This window comes from Scyliorhinus canicula, chromosome 1, assembly GCF_902713615.1.
Source record: "Scyliorhinus canicula chromosome 1, sScyCan1.1, whole genome shotgun sequence".
NCBI lineage: Eukaryota > Metazoa > Chordata > Chondrichthyes > Carcharhiniformes > Scyliorhinidae > Scyliorhinus > Scyliorhinus canicula.
The window spans coordinates 43482653-43506724 of record NC_052146.1 but is presented as its reverse complement, the minus strand read 5'-3'; the positions used below and the strand labels follow the sequence as shown (position 1 = coordinate 43506724).

General features: G+C 42.7%; 1 protein-coding gene across 7 annotated transcripts in view; it reads left to right on the top strand.

The window, feature by feature from the left end:
- Positions 1–463: 463 nt before the first annotated feature.
- Positions 464–24072, top strand: part of rsrc2 (arginine/serine-rich coiled-coil 2) — a 36929-nt gene continuing 13320 nt past the window's right edge. For 3 of the 7 annotated variants that reach the window (XR_005459816.1, XR_005459817.1, XM_038790033.1), the window contains exons 1-7: positions 505–730; positions 7016–7571; positions 9111–9157; positions 11770–11960; positions 12502–12909; positions 21157–21264; positions 23933–24015. Coding sequence is in view for 4 of the 7 variants with exons in the window: in XM_038790033.1 (XP_038645961.1) it covers positions 710–730; positions 7016–7571; positions 9111–9157; positions 11770–11960; positions 12502–12909; positions 21157–21264; positions 23933–24015 (1414 nt within the window). In the remaining 3 variants the exon portion in view is untranslated. Of the gene's footprint in view, positions 731–7015; positions 7572–9110; positions 9158–11769; positions 11961–12501; positions 12910–21156; positions 21265–23932; positions 24016–24072 lie in introns of all 7 variants that reach the window. The other 4 variants (XM_038790009.1, XR_005459815.1, XM_038790000.1 and 1 more) reach the window with 4 other exon arrangements.

Here is a 24072-nt window from a genome sequence, read left to right as displayed (position 1 = left end):
TCAGAAAACTCTGGGGCACTCATCAGCAGGTCGGGGAGCATCTACGGAGAAACAGGGCTTAATGTTTCAGGTCTGATGGGTGGCACAGTGGGGCAGTGGTTAGCACTGCTGCCCAGGGCGCTGAGGATCCGGGTTCTGTGTGGAGTTTGCACATTCTCCCCGTGTGTCTCACAGTCCCACAAACAAAAGGTGTGCAGGGTAGGTGAATTGGCCACGCTAAATTGCCCCTTAATTGAAAAAAAAAATAATTGGGTACTCCAAATTTATATTTTAAAAAGTTTCAGGTCCGACACGGTGGTCGTGTGCAGCTGCAGCAGAAGAGTCGCCAAAATTATTTGGGAGTGAGAATGCATTGTCACCGTGCAGGCTGCAGACCTGGTTTGTTTGTTGAATCCAGTTGAGTGACAGGGGAATGACAAGCTAGTGGGGGCGGGTCAGTGCGTGCGCACAATGCACCAGCGCGGGGCAGCCTGGTCGTCACTCAGCATTTTGTCGGCTGGGAGGAAGAGGCTGCTGACCCCATAGGCAGAGGCGGTGTGCGGGCGGGCTGGCTGACCGGCGGCTCTTTCTCTGACGAAAACGCTCGGCGGGAAGATGGCGGTTAGTACTGTCAAAGAAGTGATTTTATTTTGAAAACGCCTCCGTTCGATTATATCTGGATTTTGTTTTCCCCCCGAATCCCGCAGTCGACGGTGCTGTTTAATAGAAAATGGCGGCAGGCGCCATCTTGGTAATATCTTGTTTTCTGGAACATTCGCCTCTTTAAAATGAGAAAAAAAAATCCAATGTTGATTGTCCCTTGATTTTTTTTCCCACTCACTTCGCGGCTGCCGTCTTTTGGGCGACGAGGCGAGTGGCCACATTGTAGATTTGTTTGTTCTGCAAATCATGTTTTGAGGCAGCCACCGTCCCTCGACGCATGTTATGTATACGTATGTGAATGCACAGTGTTGATGGGTTTATTGGGTATCAGAGGGTATAATTCGGTTTTTTCGAGCCGAATGTTCCTGGGACCTTAAAGATAGCGCTTGGATCTACTCCGCTGAGTGTATTGTGGTGAATTTGGTTGGCGAAGCATCTAGAACGCCAGTGAGATAACATGTTAGGCTCTTGAATTTGCATTCACTTTCAACACTTGGTTTCGTGCAGGAGAAGCCAGAACAACTTTGGTTTATTTATTGAACTGTGGATTTAGTCAATCAAATAGGTTCAATTCGAGTAATGAATCTTGTATCTGAGGCGAGCAATTTTCTGGTGTTGCTACGTCACATTTTCCAGAAACTGCCTCTTTTCTGAAAATGCGATTGTTTCTTGTCGACAGACATGACCATCTCATAAATCGAGGCAAACCCTTAAAATCATGAAATTTAGAATAAAAATTAAATTGTATTTTTTTAAACCTAAATCAATGTAGATTTATAGCCCTCATTAATTGATTATTTAGTCTCTCAACTGGTCAGATCTCTTAAAATAATAATCAGCATCTGAAATACTTTTGAACCTGCAGCAAAAGAAATTGCTGATGTAGAAAACGGGCACATCTATTGGATGCTGGGAGGGAGATGGTTCATCATCAGGGCATCAACCTACTGGAGCCATGAAATCCAATTTCTTGAAATTTATGGTGACCTGATGTGAGAAAGTGCCATATGTGAAGGCATTCTCACATTGTATTGAATGGCAGGTTTGAGCTTTGGGATGACGGAAATGGAACCCTGATGAGCAGTGGATTTTACGAAAATAATGATTCTTGCCCAGAACTACTAGTTTGGGACAATACAATTTTTGTGGTAAATGGCTCATCTTTTCTAAAAAGGCTTTGGAAATCATCTTTGCACATTCACACCTGAATGACTGGCAGATTGCAATTTTTTTAAAATTAAGGAGCAATTTAGTAGGCCAATTCACCTACTGCACATCTTGGGGATGTGGGGGTGACACGGGGAGAATGTGCAAACTCCACACGGACAGTGACCTGGGATCGAACCCGGGTCCTCCACATTGTGAGACAACAGTGCTGACCACTGTGTCACCCCAGACCATTTGATTTTTAACCTTCACTCAAGCCTTCGCCTATCTTACTCATCTCTGCAAAGAAAAAGAATATGTTCAAGCCTTGTCCCCTTTGAAAATTACCTGGGAGGGGATTGGGGAGGTGGTGGCATGGTGGTATTGTCACTGGACTGGTAAACCAGAGACCCAGAGGGCAGCACGGTAGCATAGTGGTTAGCACAATGGCTTCACGGCGCCAGGGACCCAGGTTCAATTCCTGGCCAGTCTGCACGTTCTCCCCGTGTCTGCGTGGGTTTCCTCCGGGTGCTCCGCTTTCCTCCCACAGATCGAAGATGTGCATGGGTAGGTGGATTGGCCAAGGTAAATTTACTTTGTCCAAAAAAAGGTACGGTAAGGCGTGGTTACGGGGTGGAAGTTTGGGGGATACGGGAATGGCCTCCTTCTGCACTGCAAATTCTGTCTGCTCTGGTGACTCGGGTTCAAATCCCACCACTTCAGAGGTGACATTTTGAATGCAATAAAAATCTGGAATTAAAGGGGTGGCATGTGGTGCAGTGGTTAGCACTGGGACTGCGGCACTGAGGACCTGGGTTCGAATCCCAGCTCTCTGGGTCACTGTCCGTATGGAGTTTGCATATTCTCCCTGTGTCTGCATGGGTTTCACCCCCGCAACCCAAAGATGCGCTAGAGTGCTCCTTAATTGGAAAAAAATAATTGGGTACTCTAAATTTATATATTTTTTAAAATCTGGAATTAAAAGTCGAATGATGACCATGAAACCATTGTCGATTGTCGTAAAACCTCATCTGGTTCAGTAGTGTTCTTTTTGGGGAAGGAAATCTGCTACCCTTGCCTGGTCTGGTCTTCATGTAACTCTACATACACAGCAATGTGGTTGACTCTTAACTGCCCTCTCAAGGGCAATTGGTGATGGGCAATAAATGCTCGCCCAACTTGTGACTCCCACGTCCCATGAACGAATAAAATAATATATTTCCCCGTTGCCTTTTCCATGACAATTCCTCACCCAGTTAGTGTTGACTTTCTTTACCTGTCAGCGCCCTTTTCTCCTGTAGAATAAATTGTTGTGGTCATTTGAAATTTTGCATTCTTGCGTTTGCCCTGATGAGTGCAAGATGAAAAGCCTTGTGAAAATGTCTCTATTTTCAGCACTATTTGAGGCCACTATTTGTATTGAAATTGTAACATCACTTTTTAAAAGGTGTACATACATACTGTTATTTTAATACTTCTCCCATAAATTCCTTCATCCATATTAACAGCCTATGTCAACCTGTCATTCCAATTACTTACCTTTTGCCAGAAATGAAAAATGGACACTTGCACACCTGAATTTTTTTAATTTTAGATATAACTTGTTATTAAAGTTATGCAAATTATTTAGAGGTGCAATCTGTCTCTTTTTTTTGTTCAACTTTTTTTTTGTTCAACAAAAGGGGTTCACCTTTTGGAAGTTGGATTTGTGGCTCTTTCCACCGCTGGGGAAGTTGAGGGAAATTGGGTATGTGGGGCATAACCTAGAATGTTCGGAGAGTGACCGATGAGATATTCAAATTCTGGCATGTGTCTGATTATTATTAAATATGCTCTTGTTTTATATATAACTTGGTTTGGAGCTTTGGAAGAAATTGAAGATCCCAGTATCCAGTGCTCATAGTTGTCTTGACTCCTGGTAACAGTTACATAATAAAAAAACTTAGTGTTTTTCTTTGCTTTAAATTGCTGGCAGACCAGTCATGTGGACAAAAAGTGAAATTTAGATCAATGTCAACTTTGATTTCCTTTTCACCTCCTTGATTTTTATAATTCACTGACAGTGGCGATCTTGTGCAGACATTTGTTGTTTCTGCCTTTCCCTGCATTATAACAGTGATTACACTTCAAAAGTACTTGGTGACTAAAGTGTTTTGGGATGTCCTGAGGTTGTGAATGATGGGTGCTGGGGAGGATGGCTAACTCATGAATTTATAGGGCAACGGTTGTCCTGGTTCAGTTCATCCCTTCTGAGCTATGTCATCTAGTCCTTCATTCCTATGCCCAACTCAAATTTTTCACACTTTGGAAAATCTTAAAAAGACTTCCGAGAGCAGCACGGTGGCACAGTGGATTAGCCCTGCTGCCTCTCAGCGCTGGGGCCCCAGGTTCGATCCCGGCTCTGGGTCACTGTCCATGTGGAGTTTGCACGATCTCCCCCTGTCTGCGTGGGTTTCGGCCCCACAATCCAAAGATGTGCAGGGTAGGTGGATTGGCCACACTAAATTGCCCCTTAATTGGAAAAATTAATTGGGTACTCTAAATTTATTTTAAAACATGACTTCCTATAGATGTATTCTTTCCTTCATCTTCTCTGGAGATTGAAATCAGAGTAGATAATCTTTGCGCATAAGCGTGTAATTTCGGAATTCATCCTTTTTGACTACCAAAATATTGAGACATATTTTCTGTGTTCCCATTTGTATTGCACATTTTCGCTTCCCAATCTTGATTTCACAATATCTTTATCCAAGTTTGTTTGCCACTCCCTGCCCCAGACTAATTATTAATTTTAATAGTTGTACATTGGTTAGCTTCATTGATCACTGCATCTGACTTGGTATCATTTGCAAACAACCAATTTGAATAATATTCCAATCTCAGTCATTTGTAAAATTTCTAAATTAACAGTTGTCAGATGATTAATCCCTACCATTTCACTGACATGTGTGCTGTCCACCTTTCAGTCATGCATCAATCCAGTTTAATACTTCACCATGTTTACCAATCTGTTTATGGTTTCCTAAAATCAGGTAGGTATCTTTCATCACCTCTTTTTTTTATTTACCAGATCCCCGAAGAAATTCAGTCACTTAGTCAGACCTGAATAACTGCTTCTAAACCCAGATTCCCTTCAAATTGACATTGTCCTGTCTGAAAGTTTCCTCACGATTGAAATAATAAATTTGTCATTTTGAGGATTCATCCTTTGTCGCCTTTTAAAGATGGGAGCTCACATTTTATATTTTCCAATTTGAGAATTCAGTGAACTTTGCAAATCTACTCACTGATATTCCAATCTCCACAAATTCCCAGCTTACTTTGTCAGAGCCTGGAGTCTTGTTTATTTCTGACTTTCTAATTTTTTCTACCACGCTTTCCCTTGTGATTGAAGATCATTGCTGTGCTTGCATGGCTCCCGGTCAAACAATATCTTCATTTTAAAATTCCTATCCTTGTTTTCAAATCCCTCCATAGCCTCACCCCTCTCTATCTCTAATCTCCTCCAATCCCACAACCTAGCAGTCAGCTAATTCTGTTCTCTTGAGCACCTCTAATTTTAATCACTGATGCAGGGCTGTCCTTGCCTTGGGTTGCCAAGGCCCTACACTCTGGTATTCCCTCCTTACACTCCTCCACCTCTGTACCTTGCTTCCCATTGAAAGCACTCATTTAAATACAGCTTTGACCAAATCATTATGGAATCCCCACAGTGCAGAAGGAGGCCTTTCAGCCTATCAAGTCTGCCCTGACCCTCTAAAAGAGCACCCTACCTAGGCCCACTCCCCTATCTCCCCACCTAACCTGGACACTAAGGGGCAATTTGTATCATGGCCAATCCTCCTAACCTGCACATCTTTGGACTGTGGGAGGAAACCAGAGCACCCGGATAAAACCCACGCAGGGAGAAAGTGCAAACTGCACACAGTCAGTCACCCAAGGCAGGAATTGAACCTGGGTCCCTGGCACTCTGAAGCAACAGTATTAAACGCTGTCACCCTTTGTTTCTAATATATCCCTATGCAATTTGGTGTCATTTTTTGTTTTATTGTGCTCTTGTGAATCACCTTGGGACATTTCATGACACTAAAGGCACATACAAGTTCCTGTTAAAGTCTAGTGGGACACATGTACATCTCCAGATCCAAGAAGACCAGGGAGACTTGAAGATTGTGCAGTTGAGAAGCAAGAGAAAATTGTTTTTTTTTAAACTGATCCTTAGCCAAACAAAAATCAGATTGAACATTGGAAATCAGAAAGAATGGCTTGGATTTAGAATATATATCCCAAAGCATTTTTGCAACCAACTGAGTACTTTTGAAGTGCAGTCATTGTAACATGACATTTAGCTGCAGTATTGCAGCAGGGATAGCAGCCAGATTTCCTGTGTCTGGTTGTGACCAGTAATCTCCCACGTGCATGCACATCAGGTTAAAAACTAGAGGATATGACTAGGTTTTACAATAGTGTCAACTCAAACTTCCGCGCCTCCTGACCCAGCGCATTAAGATAGCGTACTCGCGGGGCAGCACGGTGGCACAGTGGTTAGCATTGTTGCCTACGGCGCTGAGGACCCGGGTTCGAATCCCGGCCCTGGGTCACTGTCCGTGTGGAGTTTGCACTTTCTCCCCGTGTCTGCGTGGGTTTCGCCCCCACAACCCAAAAGATGTGCAGAATAGGTGGATTGGTCATGCTAAATTGCCCCTTAATTGGAAAAAATAATTGGGTACTCTAAAAAAAATTTAAAAGATAGCTTACTTGCTCTGTCAAGGCTCTTGTTTGAATAGTAGCCAATTGGGCTAAGAATCAGGGGGTGTTTATAGTAAAAGTATACTAGTGGCACAACACCAGGGATCCGGGTTCTGTTCCGACTTTGGGTGACTGTGTGGAGTTTGCATGTTCTCCTGTGTCTGTGTAGGTTTCCTTACACAGTCCACAGATGTGCATATTAGGTGAATTGGCCATGCTAAGTTGCCCCTTTAGTGTCCAGAGATGTGCAAGTTCGGTTAAGGGGCTATTGGGATCGGATGGGTAAGTGTGCTTGGGTGAAGTGCTCTTTCAGAGGGTCAGTGCAGACTTGATGGGCCGAATGGTCTCCTGCACTGGTGGGATTGTTTGATTCAAAAGGAAAACTAGCTTTAGGGGGAGATGCGACTGCGGGCAAGAACACGTTTTGTTAATTAAAATTAATATCAATCTAAATGCAACTTTTAAAATCTACCAACAGGCAAGTGACACTGAACCTGATGATTTAGATTTGAAAAAATCTACTTCTTCTGATTTGGAGAAGAAAAGTGAGAGATCAGCATCGTCTAAATCTCCCAAAAGCTACAAGAACCATTCTTCACGGTCGCAGTCTAGGTCGAGATCAAGATCTAGGGAGAAGGAACGATCTGGGACGAGGTCAACATCTAGGGAGAAGAAAAGGTCCAGGTCAAGATCACTATCTTCAGAGAAGAAACAGTCTTGGTTGAGATCGAGATCTCGAGAGAAGAATCGGTCCAGGTCAAGATCGAGACCTCGGGAAAAGAAACAGTCTCGATCAAAGTCCCGGGAAAAGAAACGGTCTAGATCAAGATCCCGGGAAAAGAAACTGTCTAGATCAAGATCCCGGGAAAAGATACCGTCCAGATCAAGATCTCGGGAGAAGAAACTGTCTAGATCAAGATCTCGGGAGAAGAAACTGTCTAGATCAAGATCTCGGGAGAAGAAACTGTCTAGGTCAAGATCAAAGGAGAAGAAACGCTCTAGGTCAAGATCGAGGGAGAAGAAACGGAAATCTGGTGTGTACATTGTGCTTTATTGATGTATACGATTCTAAACCTTTGATACGTTGGTGTTACACTCTCCAGTTGTGAATAAGAAAATAATTGTTATAATTTGAGGGTTTACTGTTTTCTCTTAACAGAATATTCTTTCTTTGTAAATGGCCATGTGGTATTACTTGGCATCTGATATCTCCCTGGATTTCTAAGAATTGTCACTATGTAACACGGATTTGAACAAAAGCAGTATGGATTGACTTAACCTCTTCGCAATACAGCACATGCGCAATTCCCTTTTCCTTATTCCTGACATGTTGCCCAAGATCAGGATCAACACATTGGACTCAGTGTACCACAGCTTTAAGCTGCCGCAATCTTGAGTTTCATAGTGCTGTAGAATGTTTTCTGCCAGGTCACTAACCATAAAACATGTGCCTGGTATGAATTTTAAGAGTGCTCGTTTATACAGTAAATGAAACGCTACAGTTTCACTAAAATATTTCTGTATTTGTAGTTTTCTGTATATGTGAAAGTAAGAATCCTGAAAATAATGACATTCCAGACAGATACTTTAGTAAGAATAAGACACCTGTTACATTATGCGTAACACATGTATGTATATGAATGATGCATATTAAATAATACCTTACTTTTGTAAGAAATATGCAAGTGAAACTTCTTGAAAATGAAGAACACCCCTTGCAAATGTATGCTTTGCTCCATATATACGTGTGGTGGAGGCATGGTCAATGAATATTTTTACAGTAGAGGTTAATAGATTTTTGACTAACTAAAAGGTTATTGGGGACAGGTAGATTACAAGGTTGAGGGCACAATTAGATTGGCTATGATCTTATTGAATGGCCATGAAGGCTTGAGGGGCCAAATGACCTGCTACTCCTAATTTGTCTGATTATATATCTATTATTGCCTTTGCAAACAAAACTGCCGTATTTTAGTTCTGCACTATTCACTATCCCAAAGTGTTGGATAGTAAATAGTGGCAACTCCTGTCACATTTGAAGTTGTCAGGCCCAGGTACCAGAAACGAAAGGGAAAATGCTGGAAAATCTCAGCAAGTCTGGCAGCATCTGTAGGGAGAAAAGAGCTAACGTTTAGAGTCCGATGGCTCTTTGTCAAAGCTAACAGGCAGAGAAAGTGGGAAATATTTATACTGTGGAGTGAGAATGAAAGATGAATCATAGCCACCTCTCTTCCAGGTACCAGAATATTACCCGCTCATGAGATCAACACTTAATCTGCGCTGTAGCTGCTTTTGATGTAATGTTTCTATACTTGAATCTTGTGAATCTCTTGTGGCTTTAAAGTTAAATAATTTCAAAACATTTTCTATCACAAACCTCCTGTTGATCTGAATTAACTTAGATGAAAACTAATGAATTTGAGAACAGTTCCTCTGGATCTTAATTGTTGTGGCATTTCTTTAATTTGCACTACATGGATAAAGAAGCTGTAATTCTAAAATTATCTTTAATATTAAACACTCATTATTTTCTTGCAACTGACATGTTCATGTAGCAGTTTTTCATTTTCCAGAAAGTGAAAACCGGAAACCCAGACAAAGTCGCAGCAGAAGCAAAGAGGTAATTAACACTTTCTGTAGCATATCAGTAAATTAAGAACTAAATATAATGCTGCTGACTTTATTTATTGATTACTGACAGTAGGGATGGTAAGTACCTAAATTTGGTGCACAAAAGTAAAATAGTTTAGCTGTCATGACAAAGTCTCGTATCCTACCTAAGCATGTGGCTATAAATATTTTTCTTCCCAATTCTAATTAGAACAATATAGTAAATAGGTTAAAATTGACCGAATATTATAATATTTAGTCGTTACAATATAGGAGGATATCAATGCAGATTTTTGGCATTTTTCTGTGTTTGGAAAGTTTACTTTGTATACATAGATCACATGATAACATTTCTATAATGAATCGTACTCAGCGTGCTAATGCACGAAGAGACACAGCGAGCGGAAGACGCTGCAGAGTCAAATAGCAAAAAATATAAGCCTACCTCCTGAAAAGGTAAATATCAGCCATTCGCACTCGTATTTGCTTTATAACTTGAAAAAATCATCCAGCAAATCTGCTTTGTTTGTGGTAGTCAATTTTCAATTCAATTTGGTTTGGGGGGAGGAGTTTGCTTCCCCACAAACTAAATTGAATAAGGTAATGTCCAAATATTTCAATTGGATTTAATTTAATTCTGAGAACTGGCCAACCTGTAATAATTTTGCTTTGTAAATTATATCCTAATTATTGCTTGTATGTATTTTGCTGGGCTTTAGCCCAGAACTAACTTTGCTTCATTGTTGCTAATTGATATTGTTACCGACGTTCTTGCTTTAAATGCAAAAACATATTTTCTAGGCATCATTACTGGCACCAGGTTCAGTTCAGAGGCTTGTTATAATCTTATTTCAGGTCTTTAGGTATAACAAATTTGTGGTCCATAAAGATGTTGAGATCTAGATAAAACAATGTTCAGAAGTAGATCTGCACATTTTAATGTCTTGGAGGTTAATGCACAGCAAAGGTGTATCATTAAATCATGGATATATAGTGCCACAACCTCGCATCGAACTTGGTTGAAATGCCTTGCGAAGTGGAATAGCTAGCAACCATAAATTATTGGAGCTTATGTAGGAATGTTCACATTGAAATCGGGTGAAGGCCAGGTACTTTTGTGGTGTGCATGTACAGCTAGAAGTTTTAAGATGTTAGGATTTTAATAAAAATGTGATGGTCACATCAAAATTGACAGAAAATATTTGTGTTGGTTCTTGTTAAATATCTTAATTTAAATCAGGTTAACCCTTTTAAAAGTATTCTGCAACAAGTTTGGATTTAGTGATCACAAGCTGAATTTTTTTTTTTGGAAAGTCGAAACTTGCATCAAGAAAGAGTACATTCTTATCGGTGATTATTGGCTACCACAAATCGATTTAGAATTCTGAAATATTTTCTAAGACATTAGTTTGCTTAAATTAGTCACCAGCATTATTTTAAACACTATACAGTTGCATGAAACTAGGATATGCAACATCCTTTTGAGTCACTTTCTAAATTGCTGGTGGGATTTAAGGATCTAAAATTATAGTTGTCTGAATTTGTTTTATTGAAGAAATAGCTTGGTTGGCATGGTTTCTATGAAGGTATAGCATTGATGGTAAGTGTACTTCTTGTTTAGTAGTTATTGCTAAATGTGGGGATATTGTGTGGCGGATTGATGTTTTGCAATTAGAAATTGAAACTCTGAACATGATCATGATAGGATCACTTATCTTGCAGGCCATTTAAACAGTAATTTTATCATCTGATACATCCTAGTCAATCTTTTGTAATTTTGCTCTGTAAGCTTGGTTTTATTTTGGTAACATTGCAGTGTTTGAGTCGAACACCCATTGACAGTAGCCTTGCAGAATTAAAACTACTTTGATTGGAAATAGTTGATGCAGTTGCAGAGTTTCATAATTTGTAAAGTGTGAGGAACTGGACATTTATAGCCAGGTACAGTTTTTTTAAGGTAAGTATATCATCACTGAGTTTGGGTCAGATCTTAAAGTGTAACCAGTTTTCATTGACGCAGAATTTTGCATTGAAGTCTTTTGCTACTTGGTTTATCTGCTGCAGCTGACTCCTTTTTGAGAGGTGAAAGGATCTGAACAATGCCTAGCAAATGAAATTTAAATCTGTGAAGCTGCACATACAGCTAATTTGATGTGACAGCCCAACTTTATTGTTTGACTGCATTGTGCTTATTATTAAATGTAAAACTACATGTAAAGGAGCTGATATTTGGAACTTTCAGGAGTGTGTGGGTCAGGCAATCTTTGATTGGAATGAGTTAATTTTAGTTAAGTATAGCCAGAGAGTTTTTCAGTATTGACATAAATCTCATGAATACAGAATGATTATTGTGGTTAACTATAGGTATCACTAGAACAGGAGTAGGGTATTCAGCCCCTTGAACATGTATTGGTGTAACACACCAGTTTTTGATTTCTATTTCTTGGGTATGGTGTGTTGTAAAAAGCATTGAATGTTGATAGCATGTTGCTTCACTTCTTCTAAGACATTCAAAGAGTCGTTGCTTTTACAACCCACTATTAAATCTTTGTATTTTAGTGCCCATACTAACTCTTTTTGTTGCACTATTTTCCTGAAAGAACCAACTTCTTCTTAAAACAGGAACAAAGACGGGACTTAAAAGAGAAAAGTGCGACCAAAAAACAAAAATCTTCTGATCAGCAAAGTGATAGAGAACATGACAAAGGGAGGGAACGATTAAGTTCAACAGAAAATGGAGAAGACCGACCAAAGCGGAAAGAAAAGAAACCTTCAAAAGCTCAAAGCTATTCGAGATCAAGGTCCAGAGAAAGGCAAGTATTACTATCTTTTTTTAAACAAATTAGAGTACCCAATTATTTTTGTCCAATTAAAGGACAATTTAGCATGGCCAATCCCCCTAGCCTGCACATCTTTGGGTTATGGGGTGAGACCCACGCAAACTCCACACGGACAGTAACCCAGAGCTGGGATCGAACCCGGGATCTCAGCGCCATAGGCAGCGGTGCTAGCCACTGCACCACCGTGCCGCCCGTATTACTATCCTTTAATGTCAATATTTTTAGAGTTCAGATAAATTTGCAGTCTATTGGTGTACTGATTGGGACAATATCTGTGTCCCATTACTAGGATATGGTGTTGAAAAATAATGTGTCTGCCTGATAACGGAGCCAGCCACTTTGTGGAAACTTCTTCTCAGAACTTTTAAATTCAGAAGGATTGTGGTCTTCAGTTGAATACTGCAGCTGCACAGTCTCCCCAAGAATATTCAGTTAATATTGTTTAAAACCATATGACTGGTTTTCTTCAATGTAAACCTAAGTATATATTGTTTCTAATGTTGTTGTATGCTAGGCGGCACCGTAGTCGTGAAAAAAAGAGGTCACGTTCACGTAGCAAAGAAAAGAGGTCTCGGAGCCGTGACAGGCGGTCAAAAAGCAGAGACAAACGTTCAAGGAGCTGGGACAGGCATTCGAGGAGCCGGGACAAGCGGTCTCGGAGCCTGGGCAGGCGCTCGAGGAGCCGGGGGAAACGCTCCAGGAGCCGGGGCAGGAGCCGTGGCAAACGCTCGAGGAGCCGTGGCAAACGCTCGAGGAGCCGTGGCAAACGCTCGAGGAGCCGTGGCAAACGCTCGAGGAGTCGGGGCAAACGCTCGAGGAGTCGGGGCAAGCGTTCAAGAAGCAGAGAGAAAAAACGACGTCCAAAATCACGTTCGAGGTCACGTTCAAGGCACAGGATACACAGAAGTAGAAGCCGAAGCAAGTAAGTTTGTTCTCTTCCCAGTAATCTTTTTAAAGAAGACAAAATATCCAAGCTATTTCAATAAAATATTACATTTTCTCCTGCCTTTTCTGGTCAAAAGCGACTCCAATAAAAGAGTTAATCAACATGATTTTATTTGATATTGATGCACATGCTTATCCATCTTTTTTCACTCGGTGTTGACTTGCAGCTATCATAGAACTTACAGTAGAGGAGGGCTGCGGACATTGGAGCCTGGTTAGCACGTTTCAATGGGCCTGTGAGGCGGGGGGGGGGGGGTGCAGGGTGATGCTGGGAGATGTTTTTTCGAGAGGAAATGTGTGGGGGGGGTGCTTTTGGGATGGGGGGGAAGGGGTTCGATGTTAATGGATAGGGCAGGTCAGGCTCATGGGGCAGGGCCTGGTGGTATGATGTTGGATAAGAAGGGGGGGGTGTGAGAGACCCGCAGTTAGGATAGACACGTGGAACGTGAGGGGGTTAGGAGGTCCGGTCAAGGGTGCCTGCGCATCTTAAAAGTTTGAAAGCCGATGTAGCAATGCTGCAGGAGACTCACTTGAGGGTGAAGGACCAGGTGAGACCTAAAAAGGGCTGGGTTAGTCACGGTTTCACTCTGGATTTGACGGAAGGACTCGAGGGGTAGCGGTAATGGTCAGCAAAAGAGTACGCATTCAGATGGAGAAGGTGATGGCAGATCAGGAGGTAGATATGTGATTGTGACGGACTCTGGAGGGGAGGTTAGTTTATACGGTCCCAATTGGGACGATGTGGGATTGCCAAAGAAGGTGTTTGGGGCCATCCCCGACTTGGGCACACACGACCTGATAGTGGGGGCGGGGACTGGAACTTGGTGCAGGAGTCAAGGTGGGACAGGTCACGGCCGCGCTGGCTGGTCCCATCAGGGGGAGGCGAAGGCATTGGTGGGGCTAATGGTGGAAAAGGGAGGGGTGGACCCTTGAAGGTTTCTGCACCCGAGGGAACGGGAGTACTCGTTTTTCTCAGCAGTCCATAAAGTATACTTGCATCTGTATTCAATAGGTATTGAATCCAGATTTGCAAGAATACTGTTCTTATAACACTTGCATACTGAAGTCTTGATAACTTTTTGTGGTGGAGAAGGCTTTACTGGCTGGGGTTAAGGGGTCGGAATACTCGGCAATTGCAGTGTCAGATCATGCTCCGCATTGGGTGGAATATGGTACTGGAGAAGGGGGTAGCGCAGAGGCCGGGGTGGAAATTAGTTGGGGGACCAAGTGTTCTGTGACAAATTTGCAACGGTAGTTAAGGAAATATGTGGGTTTCAACTGTACAGGTGGGATGTCGAAGGCTGTTGTCTGGGAGGCTCTAAAGGCGGTGGTGAGGGGTGAGGTGATTTTGCTTAAGGCCAGGGTGAACAAAGGAGAGGTTGGAGTGGCAGAGGGTAATAGATGAAATGTTGGTGGTAGATAGGAGTTATGCAGAAGATGGGGACCCAGCGAAGCTGGAAAAGAGGAAGGAACTACAGGCGAGCTTTGACCGGCTATCTACCAGGAAGGCGGTGTACCAACTGAGGTGAGCAAGGGTGCAGTTTATGAACATGGAGATAAGGTGGGGTGTATGTTTGCAGGTCAGCTCCAGAGGGAAGCAGCGGCAAGGGAAATTGTTCAGGTGAGGGATAGGGCAGGGAAGTTGGTGGTGGCTCCGGATCTGATTCACAAGGTTTTTGAGGAATTTTATGAGGTTGTACAGGCCAGAGCCACCTGGGGGATTCCGTGAGATCCAGGAATTTCTAGATGGGTTCGGAGTACCCGAGGTTAGGGGAGGGGGACAGGGCTACATTAGAAGGAGCTATAGTGGAGCAGGAGATGAATGATGCGATTGGGAGGATGCAGTCGGGGAAGGTGGTGGCGTGGATGGGTTTCCGGTGGAATATTATTAAAAAATTCAAGGATAAGCTGGCACCCTGATGGTGGGGATGTTTGAAGAGGCGATAGGGAAGGGGGTGTTGCCACAAACTTAGGGCAGGCAACGATTTCCCTGTTGCTAAAAAAAAGATAAGGATCCGACGGAATGTGGGTTGTGTAGGCCCATATCGCTATGTGGGCGCAAAAGTATTGGCGAAGATACTGGCGGGTAGGCTGGAGGAGTGCCTCCCGAAGGTGATAGGGGAAGATCAGACAGGGTTCGTGAGAGGGAGGTAGCTCTTTTCAAATGTTAGAAGGGTATTGAACGTCGTTATGGCACCGGCAGAGGGGAAGGAAACAGGTGGTTGTGGCACTGGGCGCTGAGAAGGCGTTTGACCGGGTAGAATGGGGGTACTTGATGGCAGTTCTGGAGCGGTTTGGGATTGGACCAAGATTTGTGAACTGGGTAAAGCTACTATATAAGGAGCCGAGGACGGGGTGTCCACACAAACAACGTCAGCTGAGATACTTTTCTCTCCACCGTGGGACTAGGCAGGGATGTGCTGTTTGCACTCTCGATTGAGCTGTTGGCCATCGCATTAAGAAGTTCGGGGATATGGAAAGGAATAGTGCAGGAGGAATAGAGCATAGGATGTCCTTGTATGCTTATGATTTGCTGTTATACGTGTCGGAACCGAGTGTGTCGATAGACGGCGGGAATATGAGATGAACTAAAAATCGCTTATTGTCACGAGTAGACTTCAATGAAGTTACTGTGAAAAGCCCCTAGTCGCCACATTCCGGAGCCTGTTCAGGGAGGCTGGTACAGGAATTGAACCGTGCTGCTGGCCTGCCTTGGTCTGCTTTCAAAGCCAGCGATTTAGCCCAGTGTGCTAAATATTGGAGCTGCTTTGAGTGTTTGGGTCTTTCTCGGGGTACAAACTAAATCTAGACAAGGGTGAGTATTTTGTGGTGTCTTGCCCTTGGTTGGGGGCAGGGGTGGGGCATGGACATGCCTTGGGTACTTGGGGTGCAGGTTGCCGGGGGGGGGGGGGGGGGGGGGCTCTGCATGTACAAAATTTCTAGTTTGGTGGGAAGAATGAAAGCTGATCTGGCAAGGTGGGATGTTCTCCCTCTGTCACTGGCAGGTCGGGTACAGGTAGTTAAAATGAACGAGCTGCCGCAATTTCTGTTTATTTTTCACTGCCTGCTGATTTTCCTGCCAAAGGCTTTTTTCAGAGAGATTGAGGGAAGGATTGCTTCGTCCATATGGGGACGGAAGGTGGCCAGAGTTAGAATGGTGCTGCTACAGAGGGAAAGGCAGGCAGGGGGTTTGGGTCTTCCGAACCTGATGTATTACTACTGGGCGGTGAATGTGGAGAAGGTGCGGAGCTGGGTCAGATGAGTTGATTCCCAGTGGGTCTGAATGGAGGAGAGTTTGTGCAGGGGGTCGGGATTGAAAGCACTAGCAACAGCGCTGCTCCCAATAGCCACGGGGAAGTACTCGGGGAATCCGGTAATAGCTTCAATGAGAATATGGAGGCAGTTTCACCAACACATCAGGTTGGAGGCAGGGTCAAGGGAAATGTCGATTCAGGGGAGCCACAGATTTGAGCCAGGGAGGTGGGATGGAAATTTTCGGAAATGGGAGGAGGAGGGGATTAAGACACTGTAATCACGTTCATAAGTTTTGGTCCTGTCCAAAGCTAGAGGATTACCGAAAGGAGGTTTTTAGGGTAATTTCTGAAGTGGTGCACGTGAAACTGGACCCGGGACCCCGGGTGGCCATATTCAGGGTGTCGGACCAGCCAGGGTTGGAAACGGGTGCGGAGGCAAATGTAACCTTCGCCTCGTTGATCGCTCGAAGGCTGATCCTGATGGGATGGAGAGCAACCTTTCCGCCCTGGCGTGGCGTGGGGACTTGTTGGAATTCTTGACTCTTGAGATGGTTAAGTTTGAACTGAGGGGAAGGATGGAGGGGTTCTACAATTCATGGGCATTATTCATCATGCACTTTCAAGAACTGGATAACATCGAACATTAGTTGGGGGGGGGGGTTTGGGGGTCGGTGTGTGTTGATGGCGACTGGATGATTCCTGATTCCTTTTTGTCATTTGTTTATGTGAACATGCGGGCTAATGTTTGGGGTTTGATGGGAGGATGGGATCGTTATTGATATGGGGATTGACGTATTTGTTACCGATTATTGTTTGTTGTTGTTGGGTGTAAATTTGGGAGAAAATGTGAAAAAGGAGAATAAAAAATATTTTTAAAAATCAGAGAATTTACAGTGCAGAAGGAGGCCATTTGGCCCATCTGCACAAGCCCTGACAAAGAGCATCCTACTCAAGCCCACGTCTCTACCCTATCCCTGTAACCCACTAACCCAGTTTAGCCTGGGGCTGTCTTCACTTTGCATGAATCTGCATGCACACTTAGTGGCCAGGAGTGAGAAGTAAGGGTATTTTGCTTCTCTAATCCAGGGCACTGTGGAAATTTTACCCCTCTATTGTTATGCCCGGCTGAGATTAACTCCTTTTTTAAAACAATTATATTTTTATTTTCATCCTCTTCCACATGTTTTCCAAAATTTACACCCAACAATAAACAATAATCAGTAACAAATGCAATGTCAATCCCCATATCAATAACAACGATCCCATCCTCCCACCACATTAGCCCACATGTTAACATAAACAAGAGATTAATTCCTTTGAAGACCAGAATATATATTGAACATTTATAGTAAATATCAACCGTTTATATTTCTTTATGTCCACATTTATAATAGAAACAACCAGGCAGCATAGTGGCGCATTGGTTACCACTGCTGCCTCACGGCGCCAAGGTCCCAGGTTCGATCCTGGCCCTGGGTCACTGTCCGTGTGGAGTTTGCAAATTCTCCCCGTATTTGCATGGGTTTTGCCCCCACAACCCAAAGATGTACAGGTGGATTGGCCACGCTAAATTGCCCCTTAATTGAAAAAATTAATTGGGTACTCTAATTATATATTTAAAAAGTAGAAACAACTTATCGGAAAACCACTTGATGTAATTTGTACGCATCATCAGAGAAGATTGATGTTGGGCAGTGATTGCATGGATGTGTCAATTTCAATAGTATAGAAAGCAGAGTTGAGTGATTATTTTTCAGACTGAGAAGATTGCCTTGGTTTTCTCCAGAAGCTAATTTTGCGATCAGTGCTCTTTGTGTTGCATTATTTGCTGATAGTACAAAACTGGGCAACATGGTAAACAGTAATTGGGCAATAAATGCTAGCCCACATCCCATAAATTAATAAAATAAAAGTAACAGATTCCAACAGTGGCATAGACTGGATGGTGAAATGGGCAAGCACGTGGCAGATGAAATTTAGACCCACAGTGCAGAACGAGGTCATTTGCGCAGTGGGCTAAAAGGCTGGCTTGTAATGCAGAATAACGGCAGCAGCGTGGGTTCAATTTCCGTACCGGCCTCCCTGAACAGGTGCCGGAATGTGGCAACTAGGGGCATTTCACAGTACCTCCATTGAAGCCTACTTGTGACAATAAGATATTATTATTATTCGACCCATAGAGACTGCACTGACATTTCAAAAGAGCACTCTACCACCCTATCCTTGTAATCCAAGTCTTCACATCTTTGGACTGTGGGAGGAAACCAGAGCATCCGCAGGAAACCCACGCAGATACAGGGAGAACGTGCAAAACCACAGAGTCACCCATGGCCAGAATTGTACTTGGGTCTCTGGTGCTGTATGGCAGCAGTGCTAACCACTTTGCCACCCTGATGCAGGGAAAATGCGAACTGATTCAGTTTGGAGAAAAAATAGGAAGAGATGAAAGAAAACAAGGTGTACTTTAGAAAGGATGCAGAGGTCTGAGGGGTGTTGGAGGTTTAGTTGAAAGGTGCAAGAGACTAGAGATGGCCCAATTGCCAGCCTCCTGTTTTGTAATTCTATAACTTGAATGAACTTGGTTTTGATCATGTTTCTTAATGGAAATGTATTGTTGAAAATCATTTAAGTAATCAAAATCACTTAATAGCATATTAATTATGATACTTTTGTATTTCCGCTGAAATCTCAACCTTTAACTTTTCATCCCAATCATTTGCAAAATAGCAATATATGTGTAAATGATTGAAGGCAGGAGCATAAAAACAAAAACCAGCCGGGAATGGGAAGATTATTGTGTACCAGAAAAGGGTTTTCAATCCGATTAGGAGGGCACTGAAGAGTCTGCATGACCTAAAAGGCCTAATTGTATTTTGAATTGCGATATCCTGAGCCTCTTCACTGGCAAGGATTTTGTTTCCCCCACCACTGCCAAATTCAGAAATCCTTTGCTTCTGCTGTCTCAAGATCACCGTTTTGTGTTCACACTCATTACACCATATTCCTCGTATTCATTGATGCCAGAAATTCTCCATGTTTTATTCAATAGATTTGAAGTTTCACACTCAGTTCCCTTTGTTACAAAATGTAATTTCCTATCAAGAAAAGCATAAAGAAACAAAGAACAACATTTGGAATGTACGTAGAAATTGTGCTGGAGATAGAAATTGACAAATTACTTACTAATCAATTTTGCTGGTATTTTAGAAATAAAGCAAAACCACAGAACCTGACTACAATTATTATTTTTAGAAGTTGAATGCACATGAATAATTTGGAAAATTACTTGATGGTCAACAGATACTAATTTATCGCTTTCAATAGTTGAGCTTAATTATTTTTAAGTCAAATTCCACATCTGTTTTAAGTATTCACTGTTTGATTTTTAAAAAAAAGACTCAACAGACATCCAGAAATAGTAAACGCAAGCGAACTAAAGATTAGTTGTGGGTTGTGGTTATGAAATTTTCTCTTCATTCTTATTGTTTTAGATCTTTGTGATTTGCAAAAAGAATCAAATGAGGATAATGAGTTTTCATTTATAACAGGGTTTTTCAAAGTGTGGGTCATGGGTGGGTCACTGGTCGATCAGTCCCGATTGTCCCATTCACGGGAGAAGCACCCAACAGCCACTATTGGTATTTAAATTGAGAATGGTGCCCACTGCTAGCTTTGAAAGGAGAACAAAGTGAGGTTGTGTTGCAATTTTCTGACCATAAACGGCAATAGTGAGCAGGTTGCACGTACACTTGGCGTCAAGCTCCCTGTACCAAATCACGGAGGATAGCGTCTTCCATTTTCTATCTGCTAACAAGCAAGGCAAGAACACTGAATATGGATCATGTTGTTACACAGAAGGGACGGCCAGAGACGCAAATAGGCAGTGTGCCTACTGGCCGGATCTCTCATCTGAATCTGTTGGAGAGAGCTGCTCAGGACAATTCATGGCAGGACAGAACAGTGCTAGGTTAGCTCTGTACAGATCTCCAGGGCCTCTCGTTAATAGCCTCCAACGAAGAACCAAACTTGGGAATGAAGCAGTATGAAGATGACTTCTTGAGGTATGGTTTTGTCAATGCAAATAAGGGTGCAAAGCCTGTGTGTGTTATTCACAAAGGTGGACTGGCAAATGAGAGGAGAAGTTTCAGATTTTGAAAGTGAAGTGGGTGAAAAATTCCATTTGAGGTTTTGAGACTCCAGAGTGAGTTATTAACTTACAGCTGACTCCAAATGACAAGCCGAAGCTGCTGTACCTGAACTATGACAGCATGGGCAGCACGATAGCACAGTAGGTTCACAGCGCCATGGTCCCAGGTTCAATTCCCAGCTTGGGTTACTGCGAGTCTGCACGTTTTCCCCGTGTCTGCGTGGGTTTCCTCCGAGTGCTCCAGTTTCCTCCCACAGTCCAAAGATGTACAGGTTAGGTGGATTGGCCATGCTAAATTGCCCTTTGTGTCCAAAAAAGGTTTGGCGGGGTTACGGGGATAGGGTGGGGGGCTGAAGTAGGGTGCTCTTTCCAAGGGCTGGTGCGGACTCGATGGGCCAAATGGCCTCCTTCTGCACTATAAATTCTATGACCGTGCATTAATAGCACACAAAAAGTCCATGAGGCTGTGAGCATTCTGGAGTAGCATTTCCCAGGATTATCCAGTGCTGAGTGAAATGAGCATTTTGTTGCTATTGCCCTTCACGATGACCTACATGTGGGAGGTCGGATTTTCTGTTCCCACAAAATTGAAGACGGCACCTGCTATACGCGTTGCCCTCTCCTGTGAACTGGATTGGAGTGAAATAGTGAGAGCCAAGTAGGCTCCTCTTTCGCATTAAAGGTAAATAAATGTGGCGTTGGTCCCAAAGGTCAGCCAAATGTGGCAAAAGTGAGTTCTGGGGTGAAAAGTATGAACAACACCCATTTATGATATACTGCTGTTTTTAATGAATTTAATCTTAAATGAGGATTTGTATTGCAGAGAAAAAAGAAAACGCAAGTTCAGTAGAAGCAGAAGTCGTAGTCGAACTCCTCCAGCATTCAGGGGTCGCAATGCTGCCATGGATGCTCAGGAAGCATTGGCTCGTAGGTAATTTCTGTTTTTTCTTACTTTTTAACTTGTTAACGTTTGTTTTGAGTTTCTGTTTGACTCCGTGCAACCCGTTAATATATATGGAGGCTGTTTGCTTTACAACTAGACGGTTAAATAGCTGGTTGTGCCACAAGGTGATTAATATTTTATGCAAGTTTTATTTCTGAGGCGGAGGAAGGGAACAAGTTCTGCTCATCGCACTTACCTTATCTTTTATCAGCACTGATTTTTGTTGTTTTTAGCCAGAGGAAGAGCTGCGATTTCAATATGTTTATTATTTGTGCTTTTGGTCCCTTGATATAAAATGTATTGCTGTATCAAAATATTTTTTCCCCCTCCGCCTTTTTGTCTGCAAATTTGTAGCATTTGTCGGGGGTGGGGGGTGCGTTTCAGTTCGCAACACTTGTACATTACATTCAGTTGAGACTGACAAGTCAATCTCTTACGGCCCAGAATATTATTTTCACTTGGTTTTAATGTCTGTGCTACTGAATTCCATATGGGAACTTCTCAGCCAACAGCAGTAAGCAAGTATAAATTTCGTTGTGATTGAGCTGCCAATTCCTGTTGTCCCAAGTTTTAAATAGCTGCCTTTAACCTACATGGTGCTGCTCTAATTTAATTCTTCATTATCATTAAATTGATCATTAGAGTGAGTTTTTAAAATTGGCCTGAACATGGAAAGTATGACTTAGTGAAATTATTCAGATTAACTACTTGAATGTGTTGCATTGTCACAATGTAGGCTGATTGTACAAATATTCACTTCACAAATGAGTGCATATTGGCTGCAGCAATGCTAAACCTATTTTAAAATATTTCATTGTAGAAATATACGCACTAGTTATCTATCAACTTTTATGCAAGTAGTGATCTGACTTAGCTGAGTATGCTGCTCAAACCATGGAGTCAGAGTTTTACAGCACACAGAAAGGGTCCTTAAGCCCATCATGTCTGTGCCGGCCATCAAGCACACATCTATTCTAATCCCACATTAGGTCCGTAGTCTTGTGTACTATGGCCTTCTTGAATGTAGTGAGGGTCCCACCTCTATCACCCTTTCAGGTAAATGAGCTTCACTTTACCACCACCTGGGTGAAAAAGCTTTTCCACAAATCCCCTTGAAATCTTCTGCCCTTGACCTTAAATCTATTCCCCCTGGTTATTGGAGGCTGTTTGCTTTAAAAATCTGGTTGTGCCACAAGGTGACAATACTAAGGGGAAAAGTTTCTTCCTATCTATGTCCCTCAGAATTTTGTACACCTCGATCGTGTCTCTTCTCCTCCCCACCCCTGCCTTCTCTGCTGTAAGGAAAACAACCCCAGCCTAGCCAACTTCTCTTCATAGCTGAAACGCTCCAGTCCAAGCAACATCTTGGTGAATCTTCTCTGCACCCCCTTGAATCCAATCACATCCTTGAAGTCTTGAGGCCAGTTAGTTTATTCAATATTTTCTATTAATTGGTTAATTTGTTAGAATTTGATGCGATCAGTTTTCCATTTAATAGCTACAGCTTAACAATTGAAAAGTACTATCTGTTTCTGCATCTCTACTCCGAGCCCTCCAGCATAAAGTTAAATTTAGATTAGTTATGCTTGTAATAATGAATTATTTTACACAAAGTACATTAACGACAGCACTAATTCTTGTGCATATTGCAACGGTCAGCTTCCATAGGTAAATGCCTGCTCCTTTTGAATCGTAACTTGCCCACATACACAACCTGGGATAGCGTACCCCATGGGGAAACAATGGACCACGATACTGAGGAAGTATGCCCTAGAAATATAAATAACCACTCTACACGCCTCATTTCTATGTCCAATAAATACTGACATCTCGTATTTCTTGCTGAAAATTAAATCCGATTAATTTTGGGCCAAAATCTGTGCTGCAAAGTTAATGTATGCAACTGGGTATTCATAGAATCATAGACTTTACAGTGCAGAAGGTGGCCACTCAGCCCATCGAGTCTGCATCGGCTCTTGGAAAGAGCACCTCACTTAAGACCACACTTGAAATGAAAATGAAAATTGCTTATTGTCACGAGTAGGCTTCAATGAAGTTACTGTGAAAAGCCCCTCGTCGCCACATTCCGGCGCCTGTCCGGGGAGGCTGGTACGGGAATCGAACCGTGCTGCTGGCCTGCTTGGTCTGCTTTAAAAGCCAGCGATTTAGCCTTGTGAGCTAAACCAGCCCCTTCCACCCCTACTTCCACCCTATACCTGTAACCCAGTAACCCCACCTAACCCGAGGGCAATTTAGCATGGCCAATCCACTTAACCTACACATCTTTGGACTGAGGAAACCCGGGGATAATGTGCAGACTCCATACAGACAGTGAACCAAGCCGGGAATCGAACCTGGGAATCTGGAGCTCGTGAAGCCACTGTGCTCCCATGCCCCCCATTTGTATTCCACTCCCCATAGAGTATTCCACTTGCTCAGATGTGTGGCAAAGCAAGTCTTTCGGAGACAAAGATAGCTAACCCCCCATCCATCCCTCTTGTGTGGTGTGGGAATATTTAACTTAAGATATAATTCACTAGCCAAGTTAAATAAAAATAGTGGAAGAAATTGTGGAAGAGAATGGTTTAGACATCGATGCAAAATATGTAGATGCGCTGGCAGTCAGTAATTAGTTACTAATTCCTTTGAATCACAGGCTGGAAAGAGCAAAGAAGCTTCAAGAGCAAAAGGAAAAAGAACTACTGGAGAAACAGAAAGTGGAGCAACCAGATGTGGCAGGTCATTCTTAATTCTTGTGCAATTAAATACTGAACGTGTATATACAATATGCTAATA